Source organism: Erinaceus europaeus, chromosome 12 (assembly GCF_950295315.1).
Source record: "Erinaceus europaeus chromosome 12, mEriEur2.1, whole genome shotgun sequence".
In the NCBI taxonomy this organism is placed as follows: domain Eukaryota; kingdom Metazoa; phylum Chordata; class Mammalia; order Eulipotyphla; family Erinaceidae; genus Erinaceus; species Erinaceus europaeus.
Genome location: NC_080173.1, coordinates 5,190,480 through 5,217,232, shown reverse-complemented (window position 1 = coordinate 5,217,232; position 26,753 = coordinate 5,190,480). Strand labels below are relative to the sequence as shown.

The window sequence follows — 26,753 nt, the reverse complement described above, 5'->3', positions numbered from 1 at the left end:
TATTCTGCCTAAGGGAGGATGTTTGTCACACTGGGGATGGAATCCGTCCCAAGCTGACCCATTTTTTCCCCCTCCTTTCTTCTTTTCTTTCTTCAACCTGCTTCCCGTCTCCCGTTCATCTGCGTGGACCCCGCCTCCCCATGCAGGCGAGAATCTGGGATTCTGGGAAGCCTGTGAGGATCTGAAGTATGGAGACCAGTCCAAGGTCAAGGAGAAAGCAGAGGAGATTTACAAGTGAGGTCAAGCCCTATTGCCAGAGAAGCTTCCCTGGGCCTCCATCAATGGCCACCCGTTGTGTTTGAGGTGGACATCAAGTGGGGGCAGGGGGTACCTCACCTGGCATGCCAGTGTCTGTCCCTGCCCTCTCCTTCTTGCTTTGGGGTTCCTCTGAGGGGAGCCCGTGAGATGTCCAACAGCTTCCCTTGCTGCTAGAAGAGTGTGCTTGGGAGTTGGAAAAGGAAGCTGTTCCAGTACAGACTAGCTTTGTCTTTGACTAACCCCTTTGGGTCTCCTTAATAGGGGTGTGTGTGTGTGTGTGTGTGTGTGTGTGTGTGTGTTTCAGAAAGAAGGCATGATGGGAAAACCCATTCCCCAAGTCATCTCTGAGAAGTGAGAACCACAAGGGGTTACCTCCATGTGTCCTCCTAGTGGCTCTCTTATTTTCACTTAAGGATTCTAGATGGCCCTATTGTCTCAGTGTAGCAAGAAGTCTGTCCCTTTCCAGGCCCGTCTTTCCCCCAGTTCACCACCCCCCCAAATCTTCATGCCAGGGTTTTGCATCAAAAGGCGAGTGAGTCCATAGCTCTCCTAGGTGGGGGCAGCTCTGGGCTGTGGTGCCTGCCTCCTTGGGGGTCTCCTTTCTGAAAGGCAGGGTGGGTCTCCATCAAGGGCTCTGGAGCCCAGTGACTTCAGTTCATACTCATCTCTTTCACGTGGGTCCCAAAGGCCAATGCCCACATGAGACTAGGCCCACCTCTGTAGACCCCACGCCGTGGACCTGAACTTTGGGGAGAGACCAGACCCTCCCTCACCCCAGCTACTAACCTGCTCTGAATGGCTTCTGCTGATTTTCAGAGCGGTGCCGACAACATTGGGGGGCTTCTGTCCTTTTTCAGACACACCTCTGTCCCCATGGAGGACGCTCTGTCTATGAAGAGAAAGGGGAGACGGGGTGGATGGTGCCAGTGCGTTCCCTGACCGCCTTCCCGGGAATGATGGGCCGACTGCTTGGCACCCAGCAGGCGCACAGCTCTTGACTCCTAGCTTCCAGGAGAATTGCTGCCTCACCTCTGACTTTGTTTCACCGTCACCAGGATTATCTCCGGGGCTCAGAGCCAGCAGTAAATCCACCACTGCCGGAGGCCGTTTTTCCCTTTATTTATTTATTTTTCCCTTTGTTGTTTTATTTGGCGGGACAGAGAGAAATTGAGAGAGGAGGTGGGAGACCAAGAGGAGGGAGTGAAAATGGACCCCTGCTTGTGAAGCACCCCCCTCTGCAGGTGGGGAGTGGGGGGCTCGAACCCTGGTCGTTCCGAATGGTAGTATATATGCTTAACCTCGTGCGCCACCACCTAGTGCCCTGCCCGCACCTTTATATCAGCTTCTTTCCTCTGTAGCTGCTCCTGTTTTTGTTTGGCCTCCAGGGTTAGTGCTGGGGCTCGGTGCTGGCGCTACTAATCCACTGCTCCTGGAGGCCATTTCCCCCATTTTACTGGACAGGACAGAGAGAAATTGAGAGAGACGACAGGGAGACAGAGAGAGAGAGAAAGAAAGATAAGACACCTACAGACCTGCTTCATGAAACATCCCCTGTAGGTGAGGAGCCGGGAACTTGAACCCAGAGCCTTGAGCGGGTCCTTGCGCTTTGTACGATGTGTGTTTAACCCGGTGCACCACCGCCCAGCCCTCTGCCTCCCCTGGCTTGTTACCTTAGCCTGAATCCCCGCATCAGAATGTACAGTTAAGAGTCTGCCAGACTGTCCGCTCTCACCAGCCCCCCGGCACCTATAAACCCATGTGGAAAACGGGGGAGCATCAGAGAACACCTCTGTGCCGGGAAGGCCACTGGAGCTACAGGGTCACTCAGGAACCAGGGTTGAGTTGTGGTGAGCATGGCCCAGGGCATCAGCTCTGCCTCCCAACTCAGCACTGCAGACGCAAAACCCAAGCTTTTGCTCTTAGAGGCCGAGGATGGGGAAATGCAATGTCCACATTCTCCACACTGGCCAGGCTGCTTTCTTTGTTACAGGCATCACTGCTGGACAGCCTGTTCAAATCCCAGGTGTGTCCCCAGGAAAGGGACTTCTTTTACTCCTGCCACTCTCCCCTCCTCCCTTCCCAATTGATGAAGCAGTTGATGAGCTTTTTATCTGTTACCGGTCTGGGGCCCTTTTGCTGACACCTTCCTCCCATCCCAGGCTGTTCTTGGCGCCTGGGGCCAGGCGGTGGATCAACATAGACGGCAAGACCATGGACATCACGGTCAAGGGGCTGAGGCACCCCCACCGCTATGTCCTTGATGCGGCTCAGACCCACATTTACATGCTTATGAAGAAGGTAGGCGGCTCAGGCCCAGGGACTCCCGGGGGGCGGGGAGTAGCTCTTTCCTTCCCAGGAGGCTGGAAGGTTCTCTAGGAACTAGAGCAGGTGGGGAGGGCCTGTGACACTCCCCCCCCAAGCTTTCTCGCCGTGGGGATCACCTGGGGGAGGTGTGTGTGTGTGTGTATGTGTGTGTGTGTGTGTGTGTGTGTGTGTGTGTGTACACTCTGTCTTATCAGTGACTTAATAGTGATTTACAAGATTATAAGAACACAGGGAGGGGTCAGGCAGTGGCGCACCTGGTTAAAAAGCACACACATGCTAGAAATGGACCTGCCCTGTGACCCTGCAATTCCTCTCCTGGGGATCTATCCTGACATGCCAAATACACCCATCCAAAAAAAATCTGTGTACACCGATGTTCACAGCAGCACAACTGGTTAACAGCCAAAACCTGGAAGTAACCCAACACAGGTGTCCACTAAGAGATGAGTGGCTGAACAAGTTGTGGTCTAGATACACAATGGAATATGACTCAGCTATTAAAAATGGTGATTTCACCATTTTCAGCCCATCTTGGATGGAGCTTGAAGGAATCATACTAAGCGAGAGAAGTCAGAAACAGAAGGTGAATGTGGGATGATCTCACTCACAGGCAGAAGTTGAAAAACAAGGACAGAAGGGAAAACACTCAGCAGAACTTGGACTGGAGCTGTTGTACTGCAGCAAAGTAAAATACAGTAGTTGGTCCATGTGTACCATTTCTCAGTTTTCCACATAACAATTCAACCCCCACTAGGTCCTCCTCTGCCATCATGTTCCAGAAACTGGATACTCCCCCATCTCGCCCCAGAGTCCTTGAATTTGGTGCAGTGCACCAACTCCAGTTCAAGTTCTGCTCTGTGTTTTCCTTTTGTTCTCTACTTCTGCCCGTAAGTGGGATCATATTCACCCATCTCTTCTTTTTTTGTAAAAAAATTTATTTAAAATTTATTTATTTATTTACTTACTTATTGGATAGAGACAGCCAGAAAGTGAGAGGGTAGGGTGTGATAGAGAGGGAGAGATAGAGACATCTGCAACACTCCTTCACCACTTGCAAAGCTTTCCCCCTGCAGGTAGGGACCAGGGGCTCGAACCCCGGTCCTTGCACATACTAATGTGTGCGCTCAACCAGATGTGCCACCACCCGGCCTCTCATCCCCTCATCCTTCTCTTTCTGGCTTATCTCACTTCACATGACTCCTTCAAGCTCCAGCTCAGAATTTCTAATTCATTAGATCTGGTGGTGATAGTGGTGGTGGTGGTCGTGTGAATGTGTGTAACACAAGAGTGTGAATTTCCAGAAAGTTGCCAAGTGAACTCGATCCCCACTTGAGAAACCTTGCTTTAGACAGACCAGCACACCTTGCCCACATGGAAACACATTCTCGTAGCTTGGCCAGCTTGCTGTGAGAGGAGGGCTTGAAAACGTCAAGTGTATTTGTTTGGCCTGGCACTTCCCCTCCCTTAATGACTGTTTTCCTCTGATTCCCACCAGGACTCTTACGCCCGCTACTTAAAATCTCCAATCTATAAGGAAATGCTGGCCAAAGCGATCGAACCTCAGGAGACCACCAAGAGGAGGCAAGTGGGGTAGTCTGTGATTGCTGTCTGCCTGCTGCTTTGTTGACAGAGAACCCAGGGGCTCTTGCAGCCAGATAATCATTATTGAGATATTTGTTTGATGAAAACATTGAGGACTGGGAAGCACTACTCAGGGCTGACTGCCTCATTGGCTTCTTGATGCTCTGAAATCACTCGTCAGGATTTTCGTAGGCACCGCTGCCAGTGTGCTTTGTTTCCCTACTGCTGGTTTGCAAGAACTTCCATGACAGTCACAATTACCCTTATCACAGTTGGAAGCATCTCACTGTTTTTATTATTATTTTAGTTATTACACTTCTCCATCTCCAAGGCCAAGGACGGGAATTCATTTCGATACATCCTTGTAACGTCCTAATACCTTAGACAGGACATCAGATTGTAGCCTGAGAGAGACATGCTAGACCGTCAGGGGGAAGGAACGGAGTCCTTGTGAATGCTCTTGCTGGCTTTTGAGGGCTGCCTCTCAGCAAGTCTCATTTGTTTCCTGCCTCCTCACTGGAGAAGCAGATCACCTACCTGGCAGGATCTTCCAGCAAAGGATGGAATCCTGTTTTTAGCTGCAGTTTGAACTTGGGGTGGAGGTGGGGTGGCTGGGAAGAGGGAAAAAAAATTCCATGGGGGTTGAGAACTCAAAAGAGTAACTAAATGACGTCTTGGACAAAGGCGGGGGTGTGTGGCTCTCGTGTGGGGGAGGTCTCCAGTGCCCGTCGAGGGCTGTCCCATGGTTAGCGAATGTCCCCCTCTTTGCAGACTCGGCCCTTGCTGGCATGCTGGCTTTCTTCCAGCATCTTCAGTTAATTCAAAAGAGGGAGGTTTGGACCAGAGCCTTTATCAAAGGAGCTGAGAAATAAAGAAAGAAAGAAAGAAAGAAAGAAAGAAAGAAAGAAAGAAAGAAAGAACTCCACTTGGTTTCCTTCTGGAGAATAAAGGTCTGTTATGAAAAGGAGAGAGAAAGGAGGACTTTGTGGTACTGCTCTGCTAGGCTTACCTGCTCAGGAAGAGAGCGCAGTGTCCCTGGGGACTTGAAAGCTGGCTCCTTGAAGCCACAGGAAAGGCCCATCATGTCTCCAGCAGTTCTGCAGAAAACAGTGGAGAAGGCAGGGGAGTCTTTCTGGTTTATGCACTGGATAGACCTGATAAGTCAGCTGGGGCCTTCTCTGGGACACCCTGGTGGAATCAGACTCAGTGTGTGTGCTTGGCCTCCCTGTGGGGTACCACTGCCTGGTAGAATCACTACGATTGGGGGGGGGGGGATGTGCTTGCCACAGTGTTTTATGACACAATGTGGCTCGGCCTATGAACCTCTGGGGGTCCTGCTGGGTCTAAGATAATGTATCAAACATCATTTTCCCAGAACAGATTCAACAGGGCTCCAGGCCTCTCGCTTGGCTGGCCTAGCTTATTGGGAGGGAAGCCTTCCTCCTCCTTCCACTTGATATGAGAGTTTGGGGGTGTTAGCTTACCCAGACATTTGGGGAGGTCCTAGGTGTGTCGTTGCTGTTAAAATGCTGGTCTGCCCAGCCTCACAGTGTTTTGGCTACTTCGCTGCTGTTCCGTTCCCGACTCAGACATCTGGGGCTTTGTCTGGTGTCCTCTGGAGTAGAGAGAGTCTGGATCCCGCGACCCCAGGGCTCGTGTGCATGGCAGCCACGCCCCCACCCCCAGCTCTATCCCTCTGCCCCTTCTAGTCCCATCCTCTAGCAAAGGCCAGCCCTATCTTCCCAAGGACCTAAGCATTTGGAAGACAACACTGCCTCTGCCCAGAGACAGGAATCCCTTGAGCTCCAAGTCCCCTCAACACTCTCTGATTGGTTTTCTCCTGGACATCCTAAGGCGACACATTGATTTCTAAGCATTCCAGAGGGCACGCCTGTCATTCTTCCTGTCCAGGCTGGCTTCCTTCTCAGCCTCCAGTTAGGATGGCTGCTCTTGCTCTGAGGACCCCACCTGGGGTCCAGTGGGAGAAGGAGGGAGTCAGTCTAGGTCGGGGCCTGCCGACCCCATCTCCTAAGGGCTGTTCTGGCATCTGTTTGCGCATGCACGCACGCACGCTGGCTTTTTGCCAACTGCCAGGCCTGCTTCCTTCCTTCCTTCCTTCCTTCCTTCCTTCCTTCCTTCCTTCCTTCCTTCCTTCCTTCCAGCCTGTCCTTCCTTCCTTCCTTCCAGCTCCAGCCTCCCCTTCATGCGGCGTCACCTGCGCTCCAGCCCCAGCCCCGTCATCCTGAGGCAGCTGGAAGAAGAAGCGAAGACCCGGGAAGCGGCCAACACGGTGGACATCACTCAGGTCATGAGCAAGCTGGACCGCAGAAGCCAACTCAGGAGGGAGCTGCCTCCTAAATGAACCTGCAACTCTGGGGGCCGCGGGGGGGGGGGTCAGGGCGAACCCCAGGGAGAGAGAAGCCGCAGTCTAGACAGTTCTGTTCCCCACAGCGGTAGTGGATAGTCAGGCTCACAGTCTGCTCTCCCCAGCTCCTCTGCAGTAGGCTTTCCCATGCAGCTAGTCCTTCACTTCTGACTAACTGGGGGGGAGGGGAGCGGGGGGTCAGGGTTGGCCATGGGGAGGTTGTCTGTCACCTGACTCACTTGCTCTCTGACCCCCTTAGGGGGCATTCTCACAATGAGGACCATAGAGGAACCAGGTTTCTTTATTGTTGTCACATCCTTGGCTGTGGCAGAGAAGAGAAGGCTCTACCCATCCTCAAGGCATAGTCCTGTCAGGCTTCTTGGCTGAACATAGCTTTGTGAAGCTTTTCTCTCTCTCTATCTCTCTTTAAAACTATATTTACTTATTTATTATTGGATAGAGACAGAGAAATTGAGAGGGGAGGGGGAGATAGGGAGAGAGACAGAGAGACACCTGTAGCCCACTTCACCACTTGTGAAACTTCTCCTCTGCAGGTGGGGACCAGGGGCTTGAACCTGAGTCCTTGTGCACTGTAATAGCTTTGTGAAGCCTCTCTTCCCATCTTTCTAGCTTCGACTCTGATTCTAAAGCAGTTGGACATCTTTCTAGAAGGCTAGTTGAAGAGCTTACCTGTAGATTTGCTCCCCTGGACCCCTTCCCTACGGCTGCCTGGAAGCATTTCTCTTACACTCGTTCATAGCTGTCATTCTGTTTGAAATTTATTTATTTATTATTGCATAGAGACAGAGAAATTGAGAGCGGAAGAGACAGAGAGACACCTGCGGTTCGGCTTCATCACTCATGAAGCTTCCCTCCCCTGCAGGTGGGGACCAGGGGCTTGAACCCCGGTCCTTGCACACTGTAGTGTGTGCGCTTAACCAGGTGTGCCACTGCCTGGCCCTCCCAGCCCCAGTAGCTTTGATTTTTGAGGGTTGATGGGAGCTCTCCTTTCTTTTTATCTTTTTTTTCCAGTTTGCACATGAAGGTAATGGGCAACTTGTAGAAATGCCAGAGGCTTCCAGAACAGTCAAGGTGAACATGGCCTTCTCAGGAGCATCTGTTAGACACAGTCAGAGGTGGTGATGTCTTCATTCATGGTGGAGGGATGGCAGGTGTCTGTAACATTTGTGTGATGAATTAGGATCACAGACCATTCTGTCTTGGGTACTCCCTAGATGTTGGTACTGACCTCCTCTGTAGCTGCAGTCTAGACCAACCCTGTGGCTAGGTGTGGTAGGGAGGACAGTTTCAACTCTAACCATCGTAGGTCTACAGTGTGGTTCTCAGAGTCAGACTTGCCTTGTAAACTGGTGGGAGGATACACAAGAGATACAGCAAGCCAGGCATCAGGGAGCCCAGTGGGAAGACTCTGCACTTACTCAACACATTTATTGAGCAACTACTTTGTGCCAGGCATTGGTGAATAAAATAGACACCCTCCCTATCTACCTCACTCCTCCAACCACAGCATCACTTCATGGCTCCTTTCTTAGGGGGCTTAGAGTATAGGATGGATAAAGTACGGTGAGTCTGATGACATTAGTAGCAACCACCTGCCAAGCCAGAGTAGCATATGACTCACACGTGGGCCATTGCTCTGGCTCTGTTGATGATGGCGGGAATACTCCCCTGGCTGGGGACAGCTGGGAAGGATGGAGTCTCTTTAACAGCCTAGGGTGGGCCAGCCTAGGCATGGGCCTTCGGAGGCGACAGAATTGCGAGGGCATGAGTCCTTGAAGTACAGGGTTTGGAACTGCCATGTAGTCTGTTTTCTCTCATCTCATTGGCCAAAGCAAAGCCACAAATACAGCCTGGAATCAAGGAATGGGTACATAGTTGTTTTCCCCTTCCCCGCTTCCTCACGCTTTTTTTTTTTTGTAATCTGATAGGACAGAGGGAAGTTGAGAGGGGAGGGGAGATAGAGAAGGAGAGAGACAGCTGTATCACTGCTTCAGCAAAAGCAGAAGCTTCTCTGCTGCAGGCCTCGGAGGCTGGGGGCCTGAACCTGGCTCCTTGACTCGTGGTCACATGTGCGTCCAATCCGACCGACTCTGTCATTTCAGTGGGAGAAATTTCAAAGTCTTGAGGCAGCAGACACGGAGACAGGGTAAGGTGAAGAACCAGGCTGTCACGGTAATCAGCAGCACTGGTGTACGGCAGAGCTTGTATGGTGTGTTAGAAAGGAGGTGGTCTGGGGACGTGGGGGATATGGAGGAAGGAGGCCTCTCTGATGTGGCACAGGTCAGGAGGGGATGAGAAGGAGCAGGCGCACAGAGAACATGGACCACCCAGGGGCTCCTCTCCAGGCAGAGAGGCCTGTGTGAGGGAAGGCCCAGCAGTGGGCACAGCTCAGAGTGAACTGGAAGACAAACGGACAAGGAGAATATGCCGCAGGGAGGTGAGAGAGAGTGCGTGGAGCCCCGGTCACTGAGAAGCTCGTGGCTCTTGGTTTCATGGTGTCAGAATGATTATATTGCTCTCCTCATTCTTCCCCAGTCACAGAGCAGTTGATAACCCTGCAAAAGCAGCTAGAAATGGACGTGGTGTGTCGTGTTTGTGAAGGATATTAGAGTCCTTCCGATCAGAGACGGAAGCCCAAGTGAAAGACTCAGGCAGTGGGGCATCGTAAACAGATGGAGATGGAGCCGTCTCACTTGGAGCCTGGTGCCCGGCACATAGCAGGCTCTGCAGAAGCTCACGTCACACAGATGGATGGATGGATGGATGGATGGATGGATGGATGGATGGATGAGTGAATGAATGAAATTCACTCCCTGGATTTGGAGACAATCTCTTGGGCTCTGGTCCCTACTTCTACCACTGGCTGTGTGATCTAGAACAACTCCCCTAATCTCTCTGCTTCCTGATTGATTGATTGATTGATTGATTGATACAGTCAGAGAGAAATTGTAAGGGAAAGGGAGAGAGCAGGTAGACAGAGAGACACCTACAATGCTCTTAATTACTTGTGGAGCTTTTCCCCTGCGTTGGGGGTCTGGGGACTTAAACCTGGGCCCTTACAAGTGGTAATGCATATGCTTGGCCTGGTGGGTCACCCCCCTCCACTCCTGCCTCTTGATTTATGTGAGCACTTAACCAGGTGCACCACCACCTGGCCCCATGGCCTCATTAAAAAATCATTCATTGAATAGAGACAGAGAGAAATCAAGGGGGGAGATAGAAAGAGGCAGAGAGACCCCTGCAACACTGCTTCACTGCCTGTGAAGCTTTCCCCCTGTAGGCGGAGACTGGGGACTTGAACCCAGGTCCTTACACACTAGCATCTGCATCCAAGCAGGTGTGCCACCACCCAGCCCTCACCTCCTGATTTATGACATGAAGAAACAGATTCATGCTTCTTAAAAAAAAAAGTAGGGAGCCAGGCGGCGGTGCAGAGGGTTAAGTGCAGGTGGCACAAAGCGTAAGGACCGGCGGAAGGATCCCGGTTCGAGCCCCTGGCTCCCCACCTGCAGGGGAGTCGCTTCACAAGCAGTGAAGCAGGTCTGCAGGTGTCTTATCTTTCTCTCCCCCTCTCTGTCTTCCCCCCCTCCATTTCTCTCTGTCCTATCCAACAACAACAATGGCAATAACAACAACAATGATAAACAACAAGGGCAACAAAAAAGGGGGGAAAAAAAGTAGATATTGTCTAATTCCAAGATGGGACCCAGCCTGAGACATTCATTTTACTTGAAGATTTGGAATGGCAGGGAAGTTAGGTAATTAAAAAAAAAATCCCATTAAAATAATTATAAATACATTATAAATTAGAATGCAGAAGGCCCATGAGTTTTTTAAGATAAAAATTGGAGACATCAAAACCATTTCATGCTTGACAATGGCAGACTTGGGTTCTGCCCTCGGACTTCTGGGAGAGTGTGTTTACCCGGCTCTCCTGCTGTTTTCTCTCCTTTCTCAGGAATGCTGGAATAGCTGGAGGGAGACCAGAGGTAGGTGCTGCCCTTTCTAGTTAAACTCTGCACAGTGAGATACACTTCTAGCAAGACTAGCTGTGGGGATGGGGCAGGGGGAGTCTTCAGGGCTCAGACTATGCCGTGTTCATCTTTGAATCAACCTTTCTTCTCCTTTCATATGAGATGTGTCTGTTTCACATTTATTTGTTTATGTATCTGTGATTTTTATTGCCACCAGGGTTATCACTGGAGCTCAGTATTCTCACTTCTGTATAAGTTTATTCCCCCCCCCCCTGTTTTGATGATGCAGGGGATTAAACCTGCCCACTTTGGAGCCTCAGGCCTGAGAGTTTCTTTGCATGACCATTATGCTATCTACCCTTCCCACCTTCATTTATTTTTTTTTGTTTTCAAAACATGATTTATCTATTTATTTTTACTGTCTTTATTTACTGGATAGAAGCAGCCAGAAATTGAGAGAGTAGCGGGGAGATAGAGAGGAATAGATAAAGAGAGACACCTGCAGACCTGCTTCACCACTCACCACACTTTTCCCCCCTGCAGGTGGGGAATGGGGTGGCGGGGGGAAGGCATGAACTTGGGTCCTTGCACATTGTAACATGTGTGCTCAACCAGGTACACCAATACCTGGCCCCCCAAATCATCTTTTGATGAGATAGGACCGAGAGAATCAGAAGGGAGGTAGGGAGACAGAGATGGAGAGAAAGAGAGACACCTGTAGCATTGCTTCACTGCTAGGGAAGACTCCCCCTGCAGGCGGGGTACATGGTAATACGTTTGCTTATCCAGATGTGCCACTGCCTGTCCCTCTGTTTCACATGATTTTACCCCCCCACCCCTCGGCAAACCACCACATAGTCAGACGCACAGCAGGTAATGCCACACGTCAGTGCCTTTCTCGACGTCTGTTCTGTGAGGACTCCACCATGCAGTGAGGGCAGACAGGCGTGTAAGCAGAGTCGGTGTTCATTCCTTACCGCTTGAGTGAGGAGCTAAGAGTGGCAGCCTGATCCGTCTAACGAAAAATAACTGATAAATGGCTTCCCGGCCCGCTGACGGCAGCTCCATTCCCCACGTGTATTTTGAGCCTGGGATTGGCATAAGGGCAGTGCTGCATGTGCCGCTAGGCCCCACACGGAGAAAATGTTGTCTGTCTCCCTGGTCTAACATGGATATGTTCATGTTAACAGCTGTGGCCTTGGGATGCAACCACAGCTCGGTGGTGTCCAGCAACTGCTTCGTCTGGGGTGGGGGAGGTAAGATAGGCTTTGTGGAGGAGGTGTGTCTGACACAGGTATCATTATTATTATATTGTCTTTGCTTTTTTATCTTCATTTATTAGAGACAGTCAGAAATCAAGAGGGAAGGGGGTGATAGAGAGGGAGAGAGACAGAGAGACACCTGCAGCCCTGCTTCACCACTCGCAAAGCTTTCCCCTCCTGCAAGTGTGGACCAGGGCTCAAACTCAGGTCCTTGTACATTGTAACATGTGCACTCAACCAGGTGTGCCACTACCTGGCCCCCCCAAATGCTTTTTTTCTTTATAAAATATATTTATTTATTATTAGATAGAGACAGAGAGAAATTGAGAGGGGATGGGAAGAGAGAAAGAGAGATACCTGCAGCCCTGCTTCACCACTTGTGAAGCTTTCCCCCTGCAGGTGAGAACCAGGGGCTTGAACCTGGGTCCTTGCACACTGTAATGTGTGCACTTGACCAGGTGCACCACCGCTTGGCCCCTCTGACATGGGTCTTGAAGAAGAGCATAGTGTCAGTGTCATACAACATAGATGGGCCAGTGACAGTGCAGAGTTTGTGGGTGGGACTGAGGCAGGGCTGGTTCTTTACAGAGTTTGTGGGATCAGGAGAAAGTGTCCTCTCCAGACAGACACACAGACACAACCTGATGGCACCTGGTTGGATCTTAGTCCCCAGTTTCCCTTTTACCAGATGTCTGTGAGCAGGCCACAGTGTGCACAGCTATTTGGTAGCTCCAGGATGAGGCTGGCAGGCTGGGTTGAAGTCCTGTCATGGAAGCCGTGAGCTGCAAGGAGAGCTCTTACCTGTTAGCCATGGGAGCTACAAAGGTCCTTGTGCGAAACGCAGGCAACAGCGTAAGGATCCCGGTTCCTGGCTCCTCAACTGCAGGGGAGTCGCTTCACAGGCGGTGAAGCAGGTCTGCAGGTGTCTGTCTTTCTCTCCCCCTCTCTGTCTTCCCCTCCTCTCTCCATTTCTCTCTGTCCTATCCAACAACAATGACATCATTAATAACAACAACAACAACAAAAAAGGGCAACAAAAAAGGGAAAAATAAACAGAGAGAGAAGAAAGAAAGGAAGGAAGGAAGGAAGGAAGGAAGGAGAGATTATCTTTTTTTAAATTAATTTTTAAAATTTTATTTATTTTCCCTTTTGTTGCCCTTATTGGTTTTATTGTTGTTGTAGTTATTATTGTTGTCATTGTTTTTAGATACAACAGAGAGACATGGAGAGAGGAGGGGAAGACAGAGAGGAGGAGAGAAAGACAGACACCTGCAGACCTGCTTCACGGCCTGTGAAGCGACTTCCCTGGGGGCTTGAACCGGGGTCTTTATGCCGGTCCCTGCGGAGAGACTGTATCTTGTTACCTTTGTGCCCTCAGGTCTAGATGTGACATAGATTTGCAGCTACTGTTCCAAAGGTTTGATCAGCTCCAGGAAACTGGCAGACAAGATGGGGCCACTAGGATGCAGGAAGAGAAACTGGGAAATGCCTCAGAAGCTACAAGGATGGTAGGGAAGATGGGGATTATGAGTAAGGGGGCTGGATGCTTTTTTTTTCTTTCATTTTTTTATTAGTGATTTAATATTGATTTACAGAATGGTAAGATAACGGGCATAATTCTACACCTTGCCTGACACCAGAGTTCTGTGTCCCCATTCCCTCCCTTGGAAAGTCTGTTAGGGAACAGGACTTTGTGGTGGTGGTGGGGAGTTCTTACACTGCAAGGTGGTAGATGCCTTGAAGGAGCGTCCTACAAGGACACGCTACAGGGCAGGGCAGGGCAGGCCAGTGAGGATGTCACAGTGACAGACATGATATGGGGGGGGGATGAGAGTGGAGGCAGAAAGGATGACGTCTCTGGAGGCATTGAGGAAATAAATACCTTCAAGATCGAATAGCACTTTCTAGGCTAAAATTTATCATCCTTCTGCTCCCAGAAAGGATTTGAGGCAGCTTAAATATTACGGTACCATATAATAAGACTTCTGAAAAAAGAAGCCAACTCTAGTTTGAAAAGCAGGACCCAATTGTCGGGTGGGAGCGCAGTGGGTTAAGCGCACTTGGCGCAAAGCACAAGGACCTGCGTTAAGGACCCCGGTTCAAGCCCCCGGCTCCCCACCTGCAGGGGGGTAGCTTCACAGGTGGTGAAGCAGGTCTGCAGGTGTCTGTCTTTCTCTCCCCCTGTCTGTCTTCCCCTCTTCTCTCCATTTCTCTCTGTCCTATCCAACAACAATGACATCAACAACAATAACTACAACAACAATAAAAACAAGGGCAACAAAAAGGAAATAAATAAATATTTTTTAAAAAGTAAAAAACAGAAGAAATGTAGGACCCATTTGAATCTCAAATCACATCAGAAATGTCTACTAGGGCAGGATTATTCATTTATTTAAATCATTAGGACAACCTCTCTAGGCATGGTCACTTTGGCGTATTTGATGTTGAGGGTCAAACTTGGAACCTCCTGCTTGTAAGTTTGGCACTTTAGAGGTGTGTGTGTGTGTGTGTGTGTGTGTGTGTGTGTGAGTGTGTGTGAGTGAGTGTGTGTGAGTGTGTGTGAGTGAGTGTGTGTGAGTGTGTGTGAGTGTGTGTGTGTGTGAGTGTGTGTGTGCCTGTGTGTATGTGTGTGTGTGTGCATGTGTGTGAGTGTGTGTGTGCATGTGTGTGTGTGCCTGTGTGTATGTGTGTGAGTGTGTGTGTGTGTGTGTGCCTGTGTGTATGTGTGTGAGTGTGTGTGTGTGCCTGTGTGTATGTGTGTGAGTGTGTGTGTGTGCCTGTGTGTATGTGTGTGAGTGTGTGTGTGTGCCTGTGTGTATGTATGTGAGTGTGTGTGAGTGTGTGTGTGCATGCGTGTGAGCGTGTGAGTGTGTGTGTGTGCATGTGTGTGTGTGTGCCTGTGTGTATGTGTGTGAGTGTGTGTGTGTGTGTGTGCCTGTGAGTGTGTGTGTGCCTGTGTGTGAGTGTGTATGTGTGAGTGTGTGTGTGTGTGTGTAGCTAGAGCCTTGCACTTACAATTCCACCCCTCCCAGGGAGGCTGATTTTTCGTTCAAGAAGTGAGAGACAAAGAGAGATGGAAAGATCCCACAGCACCAACGCTTTATGTGATGCCAGGGCACCTCCCCTGTTAACACAGGCTTCAAATCTAGGCCACATACCCTACCCAGTGGGCTCTCCCTCCAACCTGCCACCTTAACTTCTTAACACCATGCATTAAAAAAACTATGAGGCCCTCTAACCATCTGTGTGTGGGGATCTTACACCAGGATATAATTCCGAACTCACAGTGCCAGGGTAAGGCTTTGTCGAATTGTGCATCCCAACTTGACTTTTAGGTAAAAGACTTTTGTTGTGAGGATTAAGTGGAGATACAAGACCCAGGGGAAAGAAATACAAGCAAAGGACTCAGGGCAATGCCTGGCATATGTAAGTGCTCAATAAATAAGTTCTCTTATCAGTCGTCACAGTTGTCACCACCACCATTGTCTCCACCGTTGCTACCATCTCCCCCCATCACAGTCATGACCCGCCATTAATCTCACCAGCATCACCATCGCCATCAGCAGTGCCGTCAACACCATCACTGTTATCCTCACAATCCTTCTACCATCATCTTCCTCATCCATACCACCAACAGCACTCCCATGGCCGCTGCCGTCACTGCCATTACTGTCCTCACCACCACTGTCCTCATGTGACCACCGGAACCATCTTCCTTTCCAGTGCCAGTGTCAGGCCCCATCCCAAGTAACTTCCAGGTCTTAGAATAAGCCTGTGCTTTCTTCCATTATCTGTCGTGATTTAGGACGATTCACCGAGTGCATTTAAAACATTGCTCTTCCAGTCCGTCTTCTCTGCTCTCTGTCTGGCTTGCAGTGTGAGCCTCCCAGCTCTCTAGGGACCGCAGGGAGGTATTTGGAAGGCGAATGATGGGGAACTGGGGCCATGTCCTCTCTCTGTAGCTGTTGGCACAGGGCACTGGAGTGAGTAGTCTGTCCTTTGGTTTTAAGATTCACGTGAGTGAGGGCCGCTCAAAGTCAGAAAGTCAAGTCGTGCGTTCAGCTGCTACGAGTGAGATGGCTTGTGGGAGAGATGATGTGGGTGGCCACATTATCTGGATTTTAATCTCAGGGTCACTTTGCACCTTTGCTTTTGGGTGTGTGGGGGAAGGCAAGGGCAGGACGGGCTGGACCGTGGGCCTGCAGACACTGCCTGCCGGGGCCGCCTGCCACTCTGTCTCACTCTCCCGGTCCCAGGAAGCGGGCGTTGAGGTGACCCTAAGCCGTCCTTCAAATTCTCAGCTGGTTTCTGGGGACAGGAAGTGAATCACACCTCTTTGTACCATCTGCTTGGCCTTTCGTGAAAAAAACAAAAACAGACAAACAACACCACCAAAAAGAACCCTGTGATCTCGTTCTCATGTCCGTGTATCAGTTTCATTTCATGCTCTTCTTCCTCCTTTTGGATTCCAAAAATAATAACAACGACAACAATAATAAAGCAACACTAAACCAAACCAGCCAAGCTCACCTTCATTGTGGGTCCATTGTGTCACGTTTCTTCGCCATGTGCCTTGCATGCCACTGCTTGGCTGCCTCCCACCAGCATGGACTGGAGAGACTGTGCTTCCAAGTGCAGGGCCCAGGGCCCAGGGAGGGACCAAGGCCATGACAGAAAGATATCCTACTTCGAGTGTTCCTGCCAACTGGGCTAGTGACTATTTACCCAGAAGAAAGGACCTTCTTAGGTCAGGTAAGTGAAGCAGGACAGTGGCCACCATTCCTTTCCTCTCCTGTTATCATCCTGGAATGGGGAAAGTGATGCAGGAAGGATGGAGTGGGGCAGAAGAAGGACAGAGAAGTGGAGGAGGCGGGAGGAATGTAGGAGGTTGTGGGGAGTGACTTGTCCTGCCACAGGTCTATATGATCTTGGTCAAACGGCATCATCTCCACGAGCCTCATAGTTTCTCATCTGGCAAGTGGAAGATATAGCAGGAGTTTGTCACAGAGTCTGAGTAAGTGGAATTCAAGTCCGTGAACTGGGCAGGGCTGGTGAGGGATGTCTTCCGTCAGTTAGGAATGAGTTAGAGAGGAGGGAGAACTGTGAGGCCAACTCCCTGGGCCGAGTGTATCTCCTCACTCTGGTATTACAACCTACCACTCACTGTCCAGAGGGGTCCTATCTGACCCCCATGGGCAATGCCATAGCAATATTGATTGGTAAAAGCAGCAAGAACTTTTGCTTACAGGGGCCTGGAATCAGATTCTCATTTATTTCTTTTAAAAACTTTTTATGGGTGATTTTAAAACGGGTACACTTCCACAAAGTTCCCACCACCAGAGTTTCATGTCCCATCCCCTCCATTGGAAGCTTCCCTATTCTTTATTCCTCTCTGGAAGTATGACCAAAATTCTTTATGGGGTGCAGAAGGTGGGAGTTCTGGCTTTTGTAATTGCTTCTTTGCTGGACATGGTGTTGGCAAGTTGACCCATGCCTCCAGATTTTCATTTAGTTGCTGTATTCAGTGCCTACTGCCATGGCATAAGTTTGCATGAACAATGACCTTTTATTTTATTTTATTTTACTTTATTTTTTGCCACCTAGGCTATCACTGAGGCTCGGTGCCTGCATGATGAATCCACAGCTCTCAGTGGCTATTTTTTAAATCATTTAAAAAAAATTTGACAGGACACAGAGAAATTGAGAAGGGAGGGGGGAGGGAGAGGGAGAGATAGACACCTGCAGCCCTGCTTTACCACTTGTGAAATCTCCTCCCCCCTGCAGGTAGGGAGCGGGGGCTCGAACCCTGGTCCTTGTGCATGGTGATATGCGCTTCAACCATGACCATTTATTAGCTCACCGCTGAGCAGGAGAGACTTGGCTGAAATCTCTGTTTAGGGTCCTTTACTCAGGGGGTCTCCACACTGGCTAGGTTCTTATCCGGTAGCTTTGGAGAAGAAAACTCTTCCATGTTCAGCTGAGTTGTGGGCAGGATTAGATTTCTCGTTGCAGGAGAAAGCGCTCCAGGTCTTTGCTGACTGCCGACTGTTCTCAGCACCTATAAGCTGTCTGAGTCCCTTGCCCTGTGCTTCCTGCTTCACCATCAAAGCAAACGCTGCCACATGTCTCCCTTTTGACTTCCTATCTCCTGACTACTGTCTCCAACTTCTAGACTCAGGATGCTTAGGGCTCAGAGATCAGTCTCACTCAATTACCCCCTTCTTTTTGTGTTTTTTTTTTCCTTCCCTCCAGGGTCACTGCTGGGGCTCAATGCCTGCCACTACATATCCACCGTTCCTGGAGGTCATCTTTTCCAATTTTTTTTTTTTAGCTTTTGAAATATTTACTTATTTATTTTGATTGGACAGACAGAAGTTGAGGGGGGGAGGGGGAGGTAGAAGAGAGTTAAAGAGAGACACCTGCAGCCCTGCTTCTTCGCTCACGAAGCTTCCCCCGTGCACGTGTGGACTGGGAACTTGAGCCCGGTCCATGTGCATGGTGACGTGTACACTCAGTGGGTAGCACCCCTGAATCCACCCCCTTGAATCTTCTAAAGTCTGTATTAAATACATTTTGCATAGACCGAAATTGAGAGGTAAAGGAGAGAGAGAGAGACCTGCAGCATTGCTTCACTGCTGGTGAAGCTTCAAACCCTCCCCCTCTTTTAAAGATTTTATTTATTTATTAATGAGAAAGGCAGGAGGGGAGAAAGAACCAGATACCTCTGGTACCTGTGTGGCCATGGATTGAACTTGGAACCTCAGGCTTGAGAGTCCAGTGCTTTATCCGCTGCGCTACCTCCTGGACCACATTCTGTCTTCTCTACTGAGTCACCTGCTCATCAGGAACCTCTTGCTTCCACCCCCCCCAACATCCCACATTTAACCCTTTCCTGCCCCCTGTTGCACCTGCAGGAAGCAGAAAGGATACTGGGGCTCACAGTCAGTCAAGGTCGGTGTGGGCCAAGGTGGTGGTCTCAGGTCTGGAAGGGCCAGCAAGACACAGAGGGGGCCTCCTGCCCCGTGCCAAGGAGTCGACATTTCTCAGGCTGGAAACCAGACTCAGGAGGGACGAGGTGTGGTGCATCTAGTACTGAGCACCACGGTGCTTGTGCCAAGGACCCGTGGCCTGGCAGGCCAGCCTGGCGGGAGATGGGGCACCGGAGGGGGCTGAGCAAGCAGAGGACGGCCCGGCCTGGCCTCTCACTCGGAGCTCTCTCTCTCTCTCTCTCCTCTGCAGCCCGGCCAGCACACGGCTCCCAGCCCCCACCTGACCGTGTACACCGGGACCTGCGTGCCCCCCTCTCCGTCCGCCCCCCTGTCTCCCTCGTGCCGCTCCCCCAGGAGGCCCTTCCCGTCGCCGGCGCGCTTCATCCGGAGGCCCAGCAGCACTGTGTGCCCCTCTCCCATCAGGGTGGCTCTGGACGGCTCCTCGGGCACCGAGCAGAAGGCAGAGGCCGGAGGGCCTGGGGGCAGACAGGCCTCCACAGAGGGTGCCCGGTCCCGGGGTGCCCCCAAGGCCCGCATGGCTTTGTCCTTTGGCAAGTTCCTGAGACGAGGCTGCTTAGCCTCCCCCGTCTTTGCCCGGCTGTCGCCCAAGTGCCCGGCTGTGTCCCACGGGAAGGTGCAGCCCCTGGGGGAAGCGGGCCAGCAGCTGCAGCATCTAAAACCCAGGAGAGTGGCCAAGTAAGAGCCCAGGCCCTGCCTATGCATGGGGGGCAGCTGGGGAGGCCATACCAGGGGTCTGGGGAGTCTGTGTGAGCACATCCTGCAAATGAGTCTTCTAAAACTCACGGCGGGCTGGGGGGAGTGGGCACCCGTTTGAGTGGTCATGTTGCAAAGCTCAAGGACCCAGGTTCTAGTCCCCTGCACCCCACCTACACAGGGGACACTCCAGGAGCTGTGAAGCATGTCTGTGGGTGGCTTTCTCTTCCATCTCCCTCAACTCTCTCAATTTCTCTCTGTCCTATCAAAAAAAAAAAAAAAAAAAAAAAGGAAAGAAATGGCTGGAGGCTGGCTATAGGTTGTGCTGGTACCAAGCCCCAGGATAAGCCTGGTGGCAATTCCAGCAAACCAACCCCATCCAGTTAAGCACACATAATACCACGCTCAAGGACTCAGGTTCAAGCCCCCTCTTCCCACTTTCTGGGGGCAGGTGTAGGGGAGCTTCAAGAGTGGTGAGACAGATCTGCAAGTGTTTTTCTTTCACTCTCCATCGCTCCCTCCACTCTTTCTGTCCTATCAAATAAAAAAAGAAAGGAAGAGAGAAAAAAGAGAGGAATGGGGGGGGGAGGGGGAGAGAGAGAAAGACATGGAGAGAGAGATGGAGAGAGAGAATAAATGGCCACCAGGAGCAGTGGATCCGTTGTGCAGTCACAGAGCTAAATCTGAGAACTGATAAATCAATCAATCTGCTGGCCACTAGATCACTTCCAGAAAATGGCCATCTTTCTGGGAGAAAGGAATAAAAGAGATTCTCTTTCTCTTCCGTCTTTTTGATTCCCTCCTGAGCTTTTCTGCCGGCTCTGTTCCTTCCTCCAAAACAATTAGCCAGAGAAGTTAATTGCCTTGTAAAAGGTCAAGGAATGTCAGTGACAGCAACTGGGTGTGGGGGTGCACCTGGAAGGGCCCCGGGGAGCTCCACCCCTCCGCTGCCCCTGGGCCTCTCTCGCCCCCACCCCCGACAGGCACAGGCTCTCAGTGTCTGCTCCACCCTCCCTGCCACAGCGGCTTCTGTGCTGGCCCCTCTGAACTCCACCTTTGTGGGGCTGCGAGTTTGACCCTGCATGGGGAGCAGAGAGGCGCGGGGGGAGAGCTCCGTATCCCCGCCTAGTGGTAGAAAGAAAAATGGCAGCCAGTACAAAACCAGAACGGAATTCGCCTCCCCCTTTTTGTCGCTGTTGTTGTCGGAGGTGGGGGCGTGGGTAGTGGGGGAGATGCAACCGGAGATACCCTGCATGCTTTCACACACTTCTGTTGGGGCCTGATCTTGGAGAAGGAAGGTGAGTGCTGAGGCCTACGGTGGTTGCTGTGGATACCCGAGTTCATGCATGACCTTCGCAGTGTGATGGGGGTGGCCTGGGACTTCCTTTGGCCCATAGCAGACATGAGCCGGAGCCAGTAGTCCTTGGGCTTCAACGTTTGTGGCTGTTGCTACATCTCCCATGGGGGCCTGGGGATGCTAATCAATCAATCAATCAATCAATCAATCAATCAGTCAGTCAATCCAATTTTGCCACCAGGGTTCTTTCTCACTGGGACTCTGTACCTACATGAAGAATTTTTTTTTTTTTTTTGCCTCTAGGGTTATCTCTGGGGTTTGGTGCCTGCACTACAAATTCACTGCCCTGAAGGCCATTTTTTCCCATTTTGTTGCCACTGTTGTTGCCCTTGTTGTTATTATTGTTATTGTTGCCATTGCTATTGTTGTTGGATAGGACAGAGAGAAATCGAGAGAGGAAGGGAAGGCAGAAGGGAGGAGAGAAAGACCTGCAGACCTGCTTCACCGCCGCCTGTGAATTGATCCCCCTGCAGGTCGGGAGCCGGGGGCTTGAACCGGGATCCTTATGCCCCTTGCGCTTTGTGCCACATGCACTTAACCTGCTGCACTACCGTCCAGCCCCCATATGGAGATTTATAAGATTAATTAATTTATTTTAATTTTTTAAAATTATCTTTACTTATTGGATAGAGACAATCATAAATTGAAAGAGAGAGAGAGAGAGAGAGAGAGACCCATAGCTCTGATTCACCACTTGCAAAGCTTTTCCCCTGCAGGTGGGGACCGGGGGCTCGAACACGGGTCCTTGCACGTTGTAACATGTGCGCTCAACCTGGTGCTCCACCCCCCAGCCCTGAGAATTATTTATTTATGATTTTTTTTTTTTTTTTTGGCCAGGGGCTTGAACCTGGGTCCTTGAGCACAGCAATATATGTGCTCAGGGCCAAGTGGTGACGCACGTGGTTGAGTGCACACACTACAGCACAAGGACCCAGGTTCAAACCCCTGGTCCCCACCTGCAGGGGGAAAGCTTCATGAATGGTGAAGCAGGGCTGCAGGTGTCTCTCTGTCTCTCTCCCTCTCTATTTCCCCCTTTCTCTCTCAATTTCTGGCAATCTCTATCCAATAAATAAATAAAGCTAATGAAAAATATATATGTGCTGTACCTGATGAACTTTCCAGATCTGGGGTTATTTATTTATTTGTTTATTTATTGCTGGGGCTCAGGGCTGGCACTACACTCGCTCCCAGCGACCATCATTTTTTTATTTATTCATTTATCTTTCTATTTTTATTTGACAAGACAGAGAGAAATTGAGAAGGGAGGGAGGTAAAGAGGGAGAGAGAGAGTGATAGACACCTGCAGACCTGCTCCGTCACTCACTTGTGAAGAGTCTGCCCTGCAGGTAGGGGTGGGGGCTCAAGCCCAGGTGCTGTGCAGTCACGTGTGTGCTCAACTGGTTGCGCCACTGCCCAGCCCCCCAGGTCAGGAGATTTTTTTTTTGTTGCCCTCCCCTTTTTTAAATTGTTGTAGTTATTATTATTGTTGTTGTTATTGATGTCGTCGTTGTTAAGATAGGACAGAGAGAAATGGAGAGAGGACGGGAAGACAGAGAGGGGGAGAGAAAGACAGACACCTGCAAACCTGCTTCACCGCCCGTGAAGCGACTCCCCTGCAGGTGGGGAGCCGGGAAGGAGTTTTTTTCTATTAGTAGTTTAATAATGATTAGCAAGACTGTAAGATAACAGGGGTACAGTTCCACATAGTTCCCGCCAGAGTTCCATGTCCCATCCCCTTCATTGCAAGCTTCCTTATTTATTTATTTATTTATTTATTTACCAGAGCACTGCTCAGCTCTGGCTTATGGTGGTGTGGGGGATTGAACCTAGGACTTGAGAGCCTCAGGCATGAAAGTCTCTTTGCATAACCATTATGCTATACCCCCACCTGGGAAGCTTCCTTATTCTTTATCCCTCTGGGAATATGGACCAAAATTCTTTATGGGGTGCAGAAGGTGGGAGTTCTGGCTTCTGTCATTGCTTCTCTGCTGGACATGGGCGTTGGCAGGTGGATCCATATCCCCACAGGCCTGGCTGGGCCTGGAGTTTTAAAATTTTCCCCCTCAGGGTCAAGTGGTGGCACATCTGGGTAAGTACATACATTACAGTGCGCAAGGACTCAGGTTCAAGTCCCTGGTCCCCACCTGCAGGAGGAAAGCTTCAGGAATGGTGAAGTAGGGTTGCAGGTGTTTCTCTGTCTCTCTCCATTTCCCTCTTCTCTCTCAGTTTCTCTCTGTCTCTATTCAAAATTAAATAATAAAGATAAAAAAGTCTTTTCTCTGAGGACACCACTTAATCAGCTTACAGAGATAGAAGATTAAGTACTGGGGGGGGGGGTCAGGTGGTAGCGCAGCGGGTTAAGTTCAGGTGGCACAAAGCACAAACAAGGACCTGGTTCGAGCCTCTGGCTCCCCACCTGCAGGGGAGTTGCTTCACAGGCGGTAAGAGGGATTCATTTATTTTTAAAGGTAATTCTATACAAATATAGACAGATAGTTGTAGAAATAATAATTAACACATATCTGCAACCTTAGGGAAACGGCTGTAGCTTACGATAGAGGGAGTGGGGATTCAGAGCTCTGGTGGTGGGAATGGTGTGAAAGGATATACCCATACCCCTTGACATGTGATTTTGTGAATCAATATTAGGCCACTAAGAAAGATACGAGGGCTCCAGCAAACACCAGGAGTGTGCACTGCCCTGAGGCCAGTGTGGCTTTATCACGCTCCCTGAATGGCGGGAGAAGTTGGGGATTCTCTGCCCTCCTGCTTTCAAACTTCCTGCTTGCCATTTTGTTCCCCAAGCTTCTTCCAGATCAAAATGGACGTGCCTATGGAGAGTGGGACCTGCCTGGTGGACTCAGAGGACACCGGCACCGGAGAATCGGGGGACCAGGCCATGGAGGAGGTCACCTGTCCCTGGGAGAGCCTGGCTGAGGACAAAGCTGGCTGAGCCGGGGCCAAGGGCCAGGAAGACGCCCCCCAGCAAACGCCACTGGATGTGACCGCAGGACACCCTTGCTCTCCAATCCAAGTGCATTCAGACTATGTGTGGGGTCAGAGAGAGAAGAGCCGGGAAGCACGTTCTGGTTCTGACTGGACTTCCAACCTTCCCTTTCCTTCTGTTCTGCCCTAGAAGGAAAAAAAAAAAAGCATGCAGACCAGAGGTCTCAACTTGCTGCCTTAAAACTGATAAAACGGAAAAATTTGCAAGAGTTTCATAGGTCAGAATGCTAGCGTGTGTGTCTGGTTTTATTAGCTATTTCTGAGTTATTATTTATGAGTTAAACTTGTGTCTTCTTTGGTGTTCTGGACCAAGGGACGTGGAGGCAGTTCTGGGAAGAACTGATCTAAACTGGTTTGTGTATTATGTTTTAAAAAACACCCCTGCACCAGGCAATGGACCCAGGATACTGTGCATGCCTTTGACCACTGATTCAATGCATCTACTGTTAATTGTATGTATATATTTTACGAAAGAAAGGAAGAGACTGAATTCTCACCCACCCATCCTTGGGTTTTTCACCTGTCTCTGCCCTTGGTGGTGATGTTGGGGATTGAACCCAGGGCCCTATGCTTGGAAGGTATGTGCTCTACCAGCTGACCTGCCTGCTTCCCTGTCACCTGAGAATCATATTTTCATCAACTCGGTTCCCCCTGCAGGGGGAGTCGTCGGGGTACAGCAGCAACATAGCAATGGGGAGCTGGAGAAAGGTGTCCTTCTAGAATGCCAGATGCGTCGTTCTGATCCAGCAAGAAGCAGATACTAAGGTGGGGGTCAAAAGAGCTTGCAAAAAGGGATTTGTGCGTCTGTATGCGTGGGTGGGAGGGGGCTGGTACCTGTGGAGAGGACCACTTGGGAGCTGGAGCAAAGGGTCTCCCTCATCTGAAAGATGGTGGTGGAGGACGGGCCTCTTGGGGGGGGGGGAGGATGAGTAGGAAGAACTTAGAGGACGATTCCTAGGTGATTCTGGCTGGGCTGCGGGGCGGCCGTGAGCCTGAGTCACCCATGGAGGAGCCTTTTCACACCTCCAGTGGGTTCTTCTGGGAGACTGGGCCTTGGTGGACCCTCCCACCTCTTCTCCCTCTTATTCACTGACCAGGAGCAGGCTGGGTGCATTGTGGGTAAGGCTCCTTGTCCCGTGGGATCCACAGGGCAGCAGTTCAGCCCCAGCATTTCAGCTTTGTCCCCCCAGGGGACGTGTGGCAATGTCTGTGCATAGGTGACTGTGAAGCACGGGACGGGGGATGCAGCTGAGCATCTTACAGAGGGCAGGCCAGCCGCCCACCCCACCACACAGGCGGCGACCTGCTCCAAATGGTCAGGGCCACCACCGAGCGGTGTGACAGGTGACTTGTTTCCTGTCACTGCTTTCTGCTCAAAGCCCTGCAGCATTGCGTCTACAGGGTTCTGCTGGAGTCATGACTGGATTGGGCAGTGAATGACCTGAGATTAAAGAATAAACATTAATGTGGCGCCAAGGAAATGTGTGTGTGGGATGCTCTTGCTGCGTTGGTATCATTTATTTTATTTTTTTTTGCCATCAGGGTTTTTGCTGGGGTTTTGTTTCCTGGTGGGGTCTTTATTATTACTATTATTTTGGTTACTTTTAGATAGAGGGTGAGAAATAAAAAGAGATACGGACTGGGGAGAGAGAGAGAGAGAGAATATGAATGAGAATGAGAAGCGTTACACCACCACTTGTGAAGCACCATCTCTGCACCTTTCTCCTATGTGGTGACTGGGGGATCAAACCTGGGTCCTTTTTAACATTCTTATTTTGGGTCCGTATGATGTGTAAAGCGTGTAGGGTGAATAGTAAAGTGTGGGACAATTTTTAATTGTCTTTTAAAAGATATTTTAAAACTCTTATTTATTTAATTGGACAGGAGAGAGAGGTTGAGAGGGAAGGCTGGATAGAGAGGGAGAGGGAGACAGGGAGACACCTCCAGACCTGCTTCACTACTGCTGAGGCTTTCCCCCTGCGGATGATGACCAGGGCTTCGAACTTGGGTCCTTGCACATGGTAATATGTACACTTAATCAGGTGAACCGCTGCCCGGCCCCTTAATTCTTTATTTTAGAGAAAGAGGAGGAAAGGAGAGAGGAACACAGATAAAGGAGAGCTATGCATGAACTCCTTGGTATTACTCATGGTGCTTCCATGTGCTTCCAAAACTCGAACCCAGGGCCTTGAACATGGGAAGGTGTGTGCATTACAGGGCAAGCTATTTCCAGTACCCCTGTCAATAGAACATTCTTTAAAATCGCATGCAAAATTCTTTTAAAAAAATTGTCTCTTGTTGAATAGAGACAGGGAAATTGAGAGGGGAGGGAGAGACAGAAGAAAAGAATCTGTCCTGTTTGACAGACCAGTCATGAAGCTTTCCCTCTGCAGGTGGGGACTTAGGCCTTGAACCCGGGTCCTTGAGCACTGTGATGTGTGTGCTTGACCAGGTGCGCCACCGCCTGGCTGCAAAATTCTTTTAGGAAAATTATAATTCCACTGGTTTGCCAGACCACTCCTGGTGCCCCTCCCCTCTGACCCTCAGCTCCGTCAGAATTCACTTGGTGGATAGGAACTCTTAATTTGTTCTTCGCCTCTGACAACTTCCTCATTTAACCCATAAACACGGGCTGCTGAATCATTTCTCTGTAGGCTTTTCAAGATGAATGGCGGATGGTGCACGGCTCAAACCTGAACTTACTGACAGTGTGGGGAAGCCAGAGGCTTCAACGCTGAAAGAGCATCTTGTTTTAAAAGGATTCTGCAGAATCCATTTCTCTGGGTTCACAACAGTCACTTAGCAGGAAGTAAGGAAACCCTTCTCCCAGAGAACAAGTCAGATAGGCCATTTATTTTTTTTCTTGGAAAGAAAGTGGATCAATTAATTTGATGTCTATAT

General features: G+C 50.3%; 1 protein-coding gene across 3 annotated transcripts in view; it reads left to right on the top strand.

Moving 5' to 3' along the window:
- The window catches only part of RGS9 (regulator of G protein signaling 9), an 87,091-nt gene extending 62,218 nt beyond the window's left edge, over positions 1–24,873 (top strand). For 2 of the 3 annotated variants that reach the window (XM_007524324.3, XM_007524319.3), the window contains exons 14-19: positions 147–234; positions 2,418–2,556; positions 4,079–4,164; positions 6,352–6,469; positions 19,026–19,471; positions 23,652–24,851. In XM_007524324.3, the coding sequence (XP_007524386.1) occupies positions 147–234; positions 2,418–2,556; positions 4,079–4,164; positions 6,352–6,469; positions 19,026–19,471; positions 23,652–23,799 (1,025 nt within the window). In that variant the 3' untranslated portion in view covers positions 23,800–24,851. Of the gene's footprint in view, positions 1–146; positions 235–2,417; positions 2,557–4,078; positions 4,165–6,351; positions 6,470–19,025; positions 19,472–23,651 lie in introns of all 3 variants that reach the window. The other variant, XM_060202621.1, reaches the window with a different exon arrangement.
- Positions 24,874–26,753: the final 1,880 nt, after the last annotated feature.